Here is a 13,144-nt window from a genome sequence, read left to right as displayed (position 1 = left end):
TCCTATGTTGAAAAAAGATCAAATCCATGATGGATAATGAACTGGGACGCACCAAATAACATCAAAATCATCAAAACTGAAAAACAAAAAATTTGACAGAAACACAACTGTACTTGGTCAATGATACACTGTATCCAAGTAAAAATTAATAGAGGTGTAGAAAGTATGAATCATATTTAATGACTGAAACAACAATACATGAATGACTGAGAACATACATATAGACTACAAAGATACACCTTTTCCCTCCCAAGAATCGAAGGGGCATTTCCCAAGACGGACTATAAATTAATATACAAAGAAAACATCAATATAGCACAAAGCAAAATCTGCTAAGGTCTTACTCTGTTTAGAAGGAAATAAAGTTAGAAATCATTAAGAAAAATGTAAACAAATAATAATAAACCCAAGTACTTGGGAACTGAAGAACACCTCAAATTGTTGGATATAAGAAGAAATTAAAGTGACAATTCCAAAATACTTAAGAATTAGAACACTGGACATTAAAAATCAGAAGTACCATTCATAGCCTTTTCAAGAAATAGGAAAATAACAATAGAATCATAACAATAAAATGAAGAAATTTCATAAATATAAAACCAAAATTAACGACCTAAAAAACAATGTTCTCACCGCTGACAGAACAAATTTGGACAAACTTAAAAATATCATTTACCTGTAAATAGTATGTACTTAAAATTCTTCTGTAAAACATGTTTATTACATCAATAAAATTATTACAATTCCTTAATGTCATGAAATACCTAACCAGTGTTAAAATTTCCTAGTCTGATAAATTTCTTTACAATTGTTTATTGGAATCAGGATCCAACCAAGATGCCTACACTGCATTTGGTTGACATTTCTCAATTTTCTTTAATTTGTCAAATGCCTCTTCCTATACTTTGCCAACTTTCACATACATTAGATATTTGTAGAAGAAACCAGATTAGTTATCCTGTAAAAATTTCCACATCCTGGATCTTAACTCTTGCATCCCCATGAGGTCATTTAATACATTCGTCTATCCCCTAGATTTCCTATTAAAACGATCTAGTAGCTTGATCAGATTCAGGCACATTAAAAAAAATCTGAATATGTTGTATGTGGTACCATGTACTTCAACCAGGAGGCTGTGTCTGATTGTATTTCTTCCTGTGATATTACAGTTGTTCTGTTCATTCAAGTGTCATCAGTCTAATCTATCCATTAAAATTCCTTACTGATCTTCTAATGATTCTAGCAGTCACTGATGATGAGCACTGCCTAGATTCACTACTTCATTAGGAGGTGCAAAATTGTTACAGTCATGGTCTATCATTACCCTGAGATATTGTTTGTACTAGAAAGGCAAAGAGAAATATTTGAATTTTTAAAAATCAGTTTTCAAAATAATGACTACACACTAGAATTCTCCAAAGGTAATTAGTAAACCTTTTTTTAAAAAGTATCATTATGAATCCATGGAATTTAACATATTTCATATGTTTCCATCCACTGCAGCCATTTTGTCACAGTCAAACTGACACATCTCTGGCCAATGGGAAATCCTTCAAGTTGGCACTGGCATCTGTTTAACACAATTCCATTACAGGGTTTTTACTTCTTTGATTGGCATTTGTTTATCTCTTATGCTAAAATTTTTGGTTTCTAATATAAACATAAGTACTTATTGGCTTTATCATACTATATAATGTGTTCAAATTAACAGCAGCAGTATCATTACTAACAATATGAGTACCAAATGCAGTTTAAGATCTTTTTGGCAATTCTCTTTGAACTCAGGATATAAATCTTTAGGGATGTACAGTCACTTAATTCTTCTTGGAGTGGACATTTCTCTTAACAATATATCTTGGGCATCACACTATAGTTGCATATCTAGAGCTTTCTGTTTCCTTTTATAGGCATACATTGGAGATATTGCATGTTTGGTTCTAGACTACCACAATAAAGCAAGTATCACAAAAGAGTGAGTCACACGAATTTTTTTAGTTTCCCAGTGCATATAAAGTTATGCTTACACTATACTGTAGTCTACTACATCCGCAATAGCATTATGTCTTTAAAAAATGTACATAATTTAATTAAAACATACTTTACTGCTAAAAAGTGCTAACCATCATCTGAGCCTTCAAGTTGTAGTAACATCAAAAATCACTCATCACAGATCACCACCACAAGTATAATTAAGTTTGAAATATTATAAGAATGACCAAAATGTGACACAGTGACACGAAGTGTGCAAATGCTGCTAGAAAACTGGCACCAACAGACTTGCTTCATGCAGGGTTGCCACATACCTTCAATTTGTAAAAAAACACATTCTCTGTAAAGTGCAATAAAGCAATGTGTGATAAAACATGGTATGCCTGTAGCCGCTGCACTGTATGCTACTGAGGATGGACAGTTTATTTAATCAACAACCTATTAAGGGACATGAGAACTATTTCTAATGAATACTTTATAGCTGCAATGAATACCTTGCACAAACATTTTATTCTTTTCCTCATATACTTCTGAGCTACACTTCTAGAAGTTAGATTTCTAGGGCAAAGGATGAACACATTAGTTTTCATCTGTTCTGTGGGTACATCTGTCTTTATCTGACAAAAATGCTACAGCAATTATCTTCTTTCTTCTAATAACTCTGTGAGAGCTTCCATCAATAATCCTCTTCTGTTCCTCATGGTTAATTGAGATGGGTTTTCCTGCTTCTGTAGGAAGATAATCCTGTGAGGGGCAGGGTGGTGTAACAGCATAGCTTTCTTAGCTTCATGGCTCTAAACTCATGCTTCATTGTTACCACGACGTGTGTACTGTGTATAAGCATGTGGGGCTGTGTGTCTGCGTGTACATACAAAATCTTTAGTGTATTCTGAGATCTGCCTCCTCTAGTCCCCTCTCCCACAGTTATCTGAAAACCTGTCTTCTCTTTATCTTTAATGTCCTTGTTCTGCTCAATATGGACTTTTTACCACTAAGGAGTTTTCTCTGATGAAGGCTTTAGTTTTGGAAGGGACTTTGGCTGGTTAGTTTCTAGAATTCTTAGTGCTTAGGTCATCGCAGACCTATTTTAACTTCGGGAGTGTCCCTGCACTCACCTACAAGTTAGAGCCCACCCACATCATTCTGACTTTTGTTATTCTTCATTTGTTCTTGCATCTTTCACCAACTTCCTTCTGTGTGGGGTTATTTCCCTTGTGCCCAAAGAACATCCAGTAGAGGGGGTCTGCTAGTAGCAAACTCAGTTTTTACCTAAAAAATCTTTAATTTTTTTAGTTATTTAAGGATATTTTCACTGGTTAGACAATTTTAGTAAGAGCGTTATTTTCTCTCAGCACAATATATTGTTTCAATGTCTTCTGGAGTCCATTGTTGTTGTTACTTGCCAGTCTGACTCTCAGGCCTGCATAGTATAACGCGCCTTTTGTTTCTCTGGTGGCTTTCAAGAGTTATTTCATTGTCTCCAAGTATGATTTGGTCTCATTATCTCTTATACACCTTTTGGGTGCAGGTACATGCATGTTAGACATCCCCACTATACTCTCTGTACCTCTTGCCTGTTCTCCACAGTTTCTATCTTCTTGTTGTCTTTGTTTCATTATAGTCTTTTCAGACCCATCTTCTAGTTTATTCTCTCTTCAGTTTTATCTAATGTGCTAATAACCCCCTTTATAGACTTTTTAACTATACTTGCTATATTTTTTAGTTTTAAGATTTTTATTTAGTTCTTTTTCATATCTGCTCTTTTAGAAGTTTCTAGTTCCTCATTGAAATCTTCAAGCATACCTTTTATTTCCTTGCATACATAGCATATAATTAAACAGAGCTGGCTCACAGTTTGTGATTGATAATCCTAGGATCCATTTCTGTGAGTCTATTTCTTTGGTCATTGTTTGTGATGGTTCTTGCTTAAGTATCTAGTCTCCTCCAGTGTCTAGTTATCTTTAACTATGTTCTGGATGCTACATTTAAAAAGTTATTTGTAGAGATAATTTGAGCTTCAAAAGGATGCTGTGTTCCTCTAGGATTATTTTCATTTGCTTTTGCTAGCTGTCCAGAAACACTAGCAATGAAAGAGCATCTGAATCCAAGTCCAAAGCCTGAAAAACCAGGATACAATCTTTGAGAAACTGATTTATTTCTGGGGTACAGCCCTGCAGGATCCAAACTCTTGGTGGAAAACTGAACTCTGATATTCGTCACCCTAGTCCAGTGATGCTGTCAACACATATTTTGTTGCTTCCTCAGAATTGGCAGATAATATTCCAGGCAAAAATTACCCTAAGTGACAGGCTTATCAACCTGGATTCTGGTCTTCTCTAGTATCTCAGTTCTGTAAGTCCTTCCAATTTTGTTAGCCCTTTGATGATTCTATAATATATCTACTTTCTTTTTAGTTATCATCAGTAATGGGGAAGGCCCAAATTACCTGGTCTGCCATTAGTGAAAGAAGTTACTCTGTCACTTTTTAATCTCTCTTAACCTACTTCATGTTTCTTTATGGCACTTATTAGTTCCTGACATTTCACCTCATGTGAACACACATTTTGGGTGGATTTTAAAATGTAAAAAAAAAACAAATACAAAAACAAAAACCGCCCAAAAACCTTAAGAAAAGCTGGAAGTGCTTTATGACATACACATTATAAAACTACTGAAAAGCAAATAGCAAACCAAGAAAAAGATAAGTAAATATGGAACACAAAAGACCAGCATCCCTAGCACACTGAACACCGTATCAGCCAAATATGCATGACAGCTGTGTTTCCTCAGGGGCACCTGCTCCACAGTGGGCGATCAACATGTTAATATAGTATGAGCTCTTTCGTAAAAATAAGAAAAACATTATTTTATTTTCTCAATTTTGTTTGCTCTCTCACTTTATTCAAGTCCTTGTTCATATTTTTTCCTGTTCTTAAAAAAGACTTCTTGCTCATGAATCTCATTCCCATCTTCCCCCTTAACCGGTTCAATTTTTCTGCACAGCATTTATCACTACCTGCTTTTTTGCTATTGTTTTAATTACCTGTATCCCCTGCCACTAATGTAAGCTCTGAGAGAAAAGAGACTTCCTTTTTCTTCATTGTTATATCTTCAGTATGTGAACAGTATCTGCTTAATAAGTATTTGTGAAATCAATGAATAAAGTTTTGTATACACAGAATGCCTTATTTTAATAACCATGGAAAAATATTTCAAAATACACAAAATAATAGAAGCTAGCATTTACGAAGTGCCAAGCATTGTTCTAAATGATTTACATGTATTAACTCATTTAATCCCAAATAATTCTGTGAGTTAGGTTATCATCATACCCACCTTACAGATGAGCAAACTAGACACAGTGAGATCACGTAGCCTGTCTAAAAAGTCACTCAGCTACTAAGTTTATACCAAAAGGGTCAACAATCTGGCCAAATACTTTCTGCACCAAACAAACTCATCTGTTTCTATTCATATCAAAAACTTTTGAAAATGAATGAGACCAATTAAATAAAACCATCACCATGATTAAGTTTTTAGTACATACATACTAAAAACTGTGGTCAGCATTTGACATATAAATACCAAACTTAATCCTTACAGCAATTTTATAAAGTAGGTATTATCACCTTTCTTTCGTAAAAAGAAGACCGAGGCAGAGAGAGGGTAAATTAGTTGCCTAAAGTCATGCTTGGGTTCAATTTTAAGTTTCAGTGTAAAGTCTGTATTTTTAACTACTAGATTTAGAGACCTGCAATAAAATTTTATGTTTCAAAAGGATAAACAAGAAACAACAACAACAACAACAAAAAGAAAGTACTACATACATCAATTTCAGATATATAATCTTCTGGTTTGTCCATAAATACTGCAGAGACTGGAACAGATGTGTTTTTGGACATCATGAATTTTAATGGAACTTCATGGAAGATTTGATTTCTTTCTCTCATTGTCATTTTCTTCTGGGGAAGTGGTGAATTAATATATATTACTTTAACTGGTTTTGAACCTTAAAACAGAAAGAGAAGAATGGGGGTGATTAGTTTACAACAGTCATTAAAAACAAAACAAAAGAGGATGCAAAACAGAAGAATTACTAAACCAAGGGACATAAGATAGGAAAATGGAAGCACAAGTCCCATACACTTGCCTTGAACTAAAAGATTTTTTTAAAGTCCCTTAGAGACAAAGGGCAAGAGAATCTTACTGGCAAGAAAAACATATTCTTTTTCTAACAATTTTTCAAAGGATTTTCTGCTTTTTACTGTCATTATTCCTCAGCTCCTCTTGAATTATACTTTCAGAAACTGATAAAAATTTTACCACAGAGAATATATCACATTTAACTCTAATTTGTACTTTCCTTTAATTAGACATAGTCCTTCATTTACTACAATTATGTACAATAATATTAATTCTAAAAGCTACGAAAAAATTATTAAACATGGACAAAAATAAAAGGGGAATAATATTTTTTACAGAAGAATTTATGTGTAAAATTTAATTTTACTGTCAAAAGAGAAACTATCCTACATTGATAAGCATAGATTTGTTTTAATCTGAATTCCAATAAAAGACAAATAAGTCCTGGGAACTCATGCATTTGAGGCTATCTAATAAATTATTTTTTTAACATTTTTTATTGAGTTATAGTCATTTTACAATGTTGTGTCAAATTCCAGTTAGAGCACAATTTTTCAGTTATACATGAACATACATATATTCACTGTCACATTCTTTCCTGTGAGCTACCATAAGATTTTGTATATATTTCCCTGTGCTATACATTATACTTTTGTTTATCTATTCTACATTTTGAAATCCCAGTCTGTCCCTTCCCACCCCCATCTAATAAACCATTACATTCCTTTCATTTTAGTGAAAGAGAGAAGAATGTCATCACTTCACATATTTTTGGCCACCCTAAACCATAATTATTTCTTTACCTCTCATGCCCCCAGCATATGTACAGGTTCTGTAGATCTAATAATTCATTTATGACTATAAATTCTATACTAGCGCTATATATTTAAAAAATAACGGAATGTAACTGTCAAATTTATATCTTTCTTGAATCAAAACTTTTACTTTCGTATTGGACAAATGACCACCTATGTTTAGACAGGTGAAATAGAACTGTTTCATTTCTGTTGAGAGCATTACTTGACATGGCAAATCACAAACCTGCAACAGGTATTACTTGAATACACACTGGAATTTCCCACTGTTCCTTGTAGCTTGGTCCATGATTATTTAACAAGGTAAATAATGACTGACTAGTTAGAGCTATCTGAGGGTGGTATCTTGCAACAAGCTTCTCTGCATTTGGGTCTTTACTAATATCCTGAAAAACAACATAAAACTTATTACTTGATTATACTTCTTGGAAACTTCTTTGGCTAAGTAATGAAAAGAAGGGAGACAATCAGGGAGGGAAGTTCAGAACAGGTCACATGCACCTGTGCACGAGGCACACAGGATCACTAAGGAAGATCCAAAACCACCTCCCTACTCACATAATGCATAGCTGCGGCGATTTGTTCTGGTGCTTCGGTGGCAGGCATGTTATCTTTTGACAGCTGCAACTTTACAGGCATTGAGGGAAATACTGTTTTCACATATTTTACACTGCCCTAAATAAAAAAAAAAAAAAAGAGAGAAGAATGTTTTATTGCAGAAATACTGAATTTTTCCCAAAGTATCTTTTCATCATATGAAACTTCTAAGTTAAAATTTGTCATTCTACTAAATGCAATGTCAAATTTAGAGCCTTCTTAAGACAGATGACTTTCATGGTTTTACTTGATAATCCTTATATATATATTTTTTAAAAAGGGTCCAAGACAAGGGTGCTGTGGAATTTTCCCTGCCACTTTAAGTTCTAACCTCTCATTTTATTAAATACAAGTCATAATAGGGTATAACAGAAATATCTTATCTATACACACTTACATCCAATACGATTATGAGTAAAATCCCTCATTAAAAAAAAAAAGAGCTTTCTGCTTGCATTCAGGGACGTTAAAAATTCAGAAACTAAAAAAAGAAAATCAAATAAAATTGGCAGTGATATTTTTAAAAACATCAAGTACTGGCATAAAATTCATAAAATAAAAAGGGACACATTTGTACTGCCTATTTTAAAAGTTTTATCTTGTTATTGTTCAAAATTCAAACACAAATTCTGAAATATACTTAAATTATGTTTCTACATGCAATACAAATAAATTCTGAAATATACTTAAATTATGTTTCTACATGCAATACAAATAATGTTTCAGACAAAAATAAGTTTATTTTTATTTTCATATGTTAACCTTACCAATGCGAGAAGAGTTTTTTCTAACTTTAATCCCATCTCTATTCTGAATGGGAAGAATCCCATTAAGCTGGTGACTTCATGGAGCGTATAGAATTCTGGATACTTTTTCACTTGTTCAATGCAAGCTTTTAAAATTTGCTTAAAAATAAAAATTAAGAGAAATTCATCCGTATTGTACTTCTCTAATAATGCAATGAAAATAATTTAGCTACATGTGACTATACATAATTATTCACTTCAAACATTAGCTACATTTCATTAACTAAACTTCAAACAATCTGGGCATATTGTATATTCCTTATTTGATTTAAACTCTTTATTTTTCATAACAATTCTTTTTAACCTAATTTCTTAAAACATTGATATTCAGTAATACTAAAAATTGTAATTATATAAAAATTTAAAGTTAGAGAAGACATCATATTTTCTGTGCTATTTAAGAAACTGTCAAAGAAGTAGAGCCACATGAAAATTTTAACACATTTTATGGCAATAAAAGCAGTTATATAAATGATCAGAAATAAGTTTAATATCCTAAAAAGACCCCTACCATAATGAATTAATAAAGTAGCTATCTTACAGGTCATTCTAATCTACAATCTAAAAAATTAATGAGAAATGTTATAACTAATTCAAATGATGGAATATTTAGTATTTTCTTCTCTCAAAATGTTTTCAAAATATTAATGACTTACAAGGAACTGTAACGAGGAAGGAAAATTCAGTTTTGCCCGAGCAGAATATATGCCACTTGTGATAACACATACATACCTCAATGAAGCACAGTAGTTCGGGAGGGGACAGGGGAGTTACAATAAAAATCCACACATACTACATTATCTTCTAAGATACACAGTTTCCCTCAGTATCTCTGGAATCCTCCATGGATATCAAAATCTAAGGATGTTCAACTCCCTTATATGAAATAGTATACTACTATCAGCCCTCCGTATCCAATGATGTGGAACTCATGGATATGAAGGGCCAACTGTATGTGTTTTTTGATTCTGCTGTCAATGAATCTTAGTCTTAACCTTCTAGAATATCTTTTAGCTCACAAAAGCTTTTAGCAATAAGCATATCTATATATATCCATATCCTCTTTCCACTCATTTATAAAATAGGTCAGGGCACAAATAACACTACTCCAGTACATCTTTTCATCTACAGTTTCACATCCTCTTCTCCCCTTCTTTAATCCTCACTCTCCACTATCTTTGACATTTCCCCCTCACTTCTACGCTTTTCAATACCAACCTTGGTATTTAATTTAGGATATTATCTGCAATTAAGGCAGATGTGGGTTAACATGGAGAGGTCCTGTTTGTTTTTAAAAATCCTAGTCAACTGCAAACTCAGATCTGCGTAATATCTTTGCCCCTCATTTATACTGTCAAGTTAACTTTCAACCCTAACAACTCCCAACCTATGCAAGTCATTACAAAACTCTGAAATGCAGAGTAAAGAAATATGTAAGAACTATGTGACAAAGAGACCATTCTGGTTAGAGGCAGCACATCTTTCTTGGTAAAACTGCTGGATGTAACAGTGCTTCCTAAGTGAGTTTCACTTAATTCAGTACTTATGGCAAGAGAAATATTCAAAGTAAAATCTAAGATAGTTTTACACCTAGTCTTAGATACATTATATAGTATTAAAGGTACTCCACAATTGGTAGATATTAAGTAACTAATGGATCCTTATTGAATATGTTTAATTAAATTTTTTAAATTAATAATTTACTTATCTCTGAAAAACAGTTAAGACTGACCAAAGGAGGTTAAGAGATTCAGGCTGTTCCCCATTATCCACTCACCTGAAATGTTATTTAACACTCAAAATATTTTGAAAGTTAAATACACTAAAAGTACATGCATGTACACATCTTTACAAAGAAAGGTGAAAATGACTATGCTCCAGAAACAAAAAAATATGATACGATATCATACATGTTTGAAACTTAAAATTTAATACACACGATTTCTGGCAATATGGTAGAGTAGGTACCCTGAAAAGCACTCCTATCCAAATAACACCAGGTGCTGGGTAAACTGCAGCTAACAGTTTTCATGCATTTCTGGGCTCGGTAAAAAGCAAGAAGACTCTCCAAGGACCATAAATAAATAAACCCCAAACGCCCTGAATGAGGAGAAACAGGAGCAGGGAGCAGTAAGAAAACCCATGAAAGGTGAGATGGCTTGAGGACAATGCTTCAACCAGTTCTAAGATCAGGCGGAGTGTTGAGGATTTAGTTGAAGAAAAGCAGAGATTTGAACAGATACATGTATACCCACGTTCACAAGAGCATTATGCACAACAGCCAGAAAGTGGAAGCAAAGCAAGTGTCCATCAGTGGATGAATGGGTAAATAAAATGTCCATATATATGCAACGGAATATTTACTCAGCCTTAAAAAGGAAGGAAATTCTGACACATGCTACAACATGAATGAATCTTCATGTTATATTAAATGAAAGGAGCCAGTCACAAAAAGAAATACATTATATGGTTGCACTTATATGGGGGTACCAACAATAGACAAATTCGGAGACAGAAAATAGAATGGTATTTGCCACAGGCTAGGAAGAGGTGGGAAACTGAATTATTGTTTAATGGGTGAGATACAACAAGAACTATGTATTTGGTGTTTGCCCTGGTTCCTAACACACAGTTCCTGAAATCTCCTAAGTGGTAAGAATGTCTTTTTTATGATAATGAAATAACCAAAAGCACCTAGATAGCTTCAGGATGGGGGATGGTTGCCAGAAAGACAAAAGCATGAGAGGGTTCAAACTTTTAGCTCTATTCCCTGAAGGAAGGGAGGAGTTGGAGATTGAGTTAATCACTAGCTGCCAGTGATTGAATCAAGCATGCCCACCAGATGAAATCTCCATAGAAATCCTCTAAACAATGGAATGCAGAAAGTTTCTGGGTTGGTGAACACTTGGAGGTGCTGGGCGGGTGGTATGCCTGGAGAGGGCATGGAAGCCTTGTGCCTCTTCCCCCAAACCTTACCCTATGCATCTCTTTCTTCCATTAGGCTGTTTAAGTCATATTCTTTATAATAAACTGGAAGTAGCAAATAAAGTACTTTCCTGAGTTCTGTAAGCTATTCCACCAAATTATTAAACTGGGTGTAGGGGTGGGTCATGGGGAACCGTGGGCCTACTGTCTGGAGAGTTGGAAGAAAATATGGGGAAAAACAGGTGTAGAGAAATAGGTGTGAGTCTCAGTTCAAAAGATGAAGAGTTCTGGAGATGGGCTACGAACATGAACCTACTTAGTACTACAGAACTGCACACTTAAAAATGGTTAGGACAGTAAATTTTATATTATTTTACCATAATTAAAAATAAATCTTTTAAAGAGGGAACAAAATTCTGACACATGCTACAGCATGATTGAATCTTGAAGACATTATGCTAAATGAAACAAGCCAGTTACAAAAGAACAAATATTGTATGACTTTATTTATATAAGGTACCCAGTGAAGCCAAATTCATAGAAACAAAAACCAGAAAGGTGGTTGCCAGGAGCTTAGGGGAGAGGGAATGATGAGTTTTACTTAATGAGTACAGAGTTTCAGTTCTGGAATATGAAGAAGTTTGGGAGACGGATGATGAAAATCCCTTCACAAGTGTGAGAGTATTTAATGCCACCGAACTATTCTTCAAAGTGGTGAAAACACTAAATTTTATGTTACATATACTTTACCACACCAAGAAAAGAGAAATGGAAGGCAGACTGAAACCAAGGAAATGTGGGAATTCCAAGAGAGTTGGGAAAATGAAGGGGAAGCAGTATTTGAAAATGGCTGAAATTTTTTAAGAACTCATGATGGATTTGAATCTACAGATACAAGAAACCAATGAACCGAGGAGGATTAAAAAAAAAAAAAGTACATTGTAATGGAAGTGTAACACACCAAAAATAAAGAGCAGTCAGAGAGAAAAGATATATTCCCTAAAAGAAATGACAGTTAAACAGACAGCATCCTTTTCAGTAATAATAATGAGTCAGGAAAAGTAACATTATATCTTCAAATGTTGAGAAATAAACTGTCAACTTAGAACTGTGCATGGAGTAGAACTATCTTACGAGAATGAAAAAATAAAAATATTTCCAGGTAAACAAAAAAGACTGTTCATGACCAAGAGACCTTCACCAAAGGAACATCTAGAACATATACCATTTCAGTAATAATAAGAATCTCAGAATGTAGATTTGAAAAGAGGAAATGAAAAGCCAAAAAACAGTCCAAATTTGTAGATAAAGGAAGACAAACACTGCCATATAAAAAAGGTTTAAAAAAGAGACAGCATTAAAACATCATCAGTGAGGAGGAAAGTGGTTAAGAGTCAAAATGCTCCATGGTCTCTATTGATACACAGATTACTAGAACACAACAGAATTGACAAATTTACCCATAGGTCAATGGTGACAAGGTAATTCAATGAGGAAAAAATTCACTGTGAAAATTCAAGAGTAACCACTAAGAGAACAACAACAAAAATGCATAAACTCTATATCAATAAAGAGAAAAAAAGGAAGGGGGGAAAAAGTCAATCCCCTTAGAAGAAGTAAAAGAAAGAAGTTTAGAAAAAGACAAATAGAAATCATAAACAGGTCCATATACATCAATTATCACAATGAATGCAAATGACTCAACTTTCTAATTAAATGGCAAGAGATGGTCAGATTTTATTTAAAAACAAAAGGCAGTCTAGCTAAACATCATTTTAAGTATTATTTGTGAAATACAAGTTCTATAGATTCAAAGCAATCCCGGTTAAAATCCACTTAGCTTTTTTGTAGAAATTGACAAGCTGATTC

The 13,144-nt window shown here is 33.7% G+C and overlaps 1 protein-coding gene across 12 annotated transcripts in view; it reads right to left on the bottom strand.

The window, feature by feature from the left end:
• Positions 1–13,144, bottom strand: part of ICE2 (interactor of little elongation complex ELL subunit 2) — a 60,747-nt gene that overhangs the window by 31,056 nt on the left and 16,547 nt on the right. For all 12 annotated transcript variants that reach the window (XM_072962313.1, XM_072962318.1, XM_072962312.1 and 9 more), the window contains 4 exons: positions 8,312–8,449; positions 7,506–7,622; positions 7,174–7,333; positions 5,817–5,998 (listed from right to left, as the gene is read on the bottom strand). In XM_072962313.1, the coding sequence (XP_072818414.1) occupies positions 5,817–5,998; positions 7,174–7,333; positions 7,506–7,622; positions 8,312–8,449 (597 nt within the window). The remainder of the gene's footprint in view (positions 1–5,816; positions 5,999–7,173; positions 7,334–7,505; positions 7,623–8,311; positions 8,450–13,144) is intronic.

Source organism: Vicugna pacos, chromosome 6 (assembly GCF_048564905.1).
Source record: "Vicugna pacos chromosome 6, VicPac4, whole genome shotgun sequence".
Taxonomy (NCBI): Eukaryota; Metazoa; Chordata; class Mammalia; order Artiodactyla; family Camelidae; genus Vicugna; species Vicugna pacos.
This window is presented reverse-complemented; position numbering and strand designations above follow the sequence as displayed.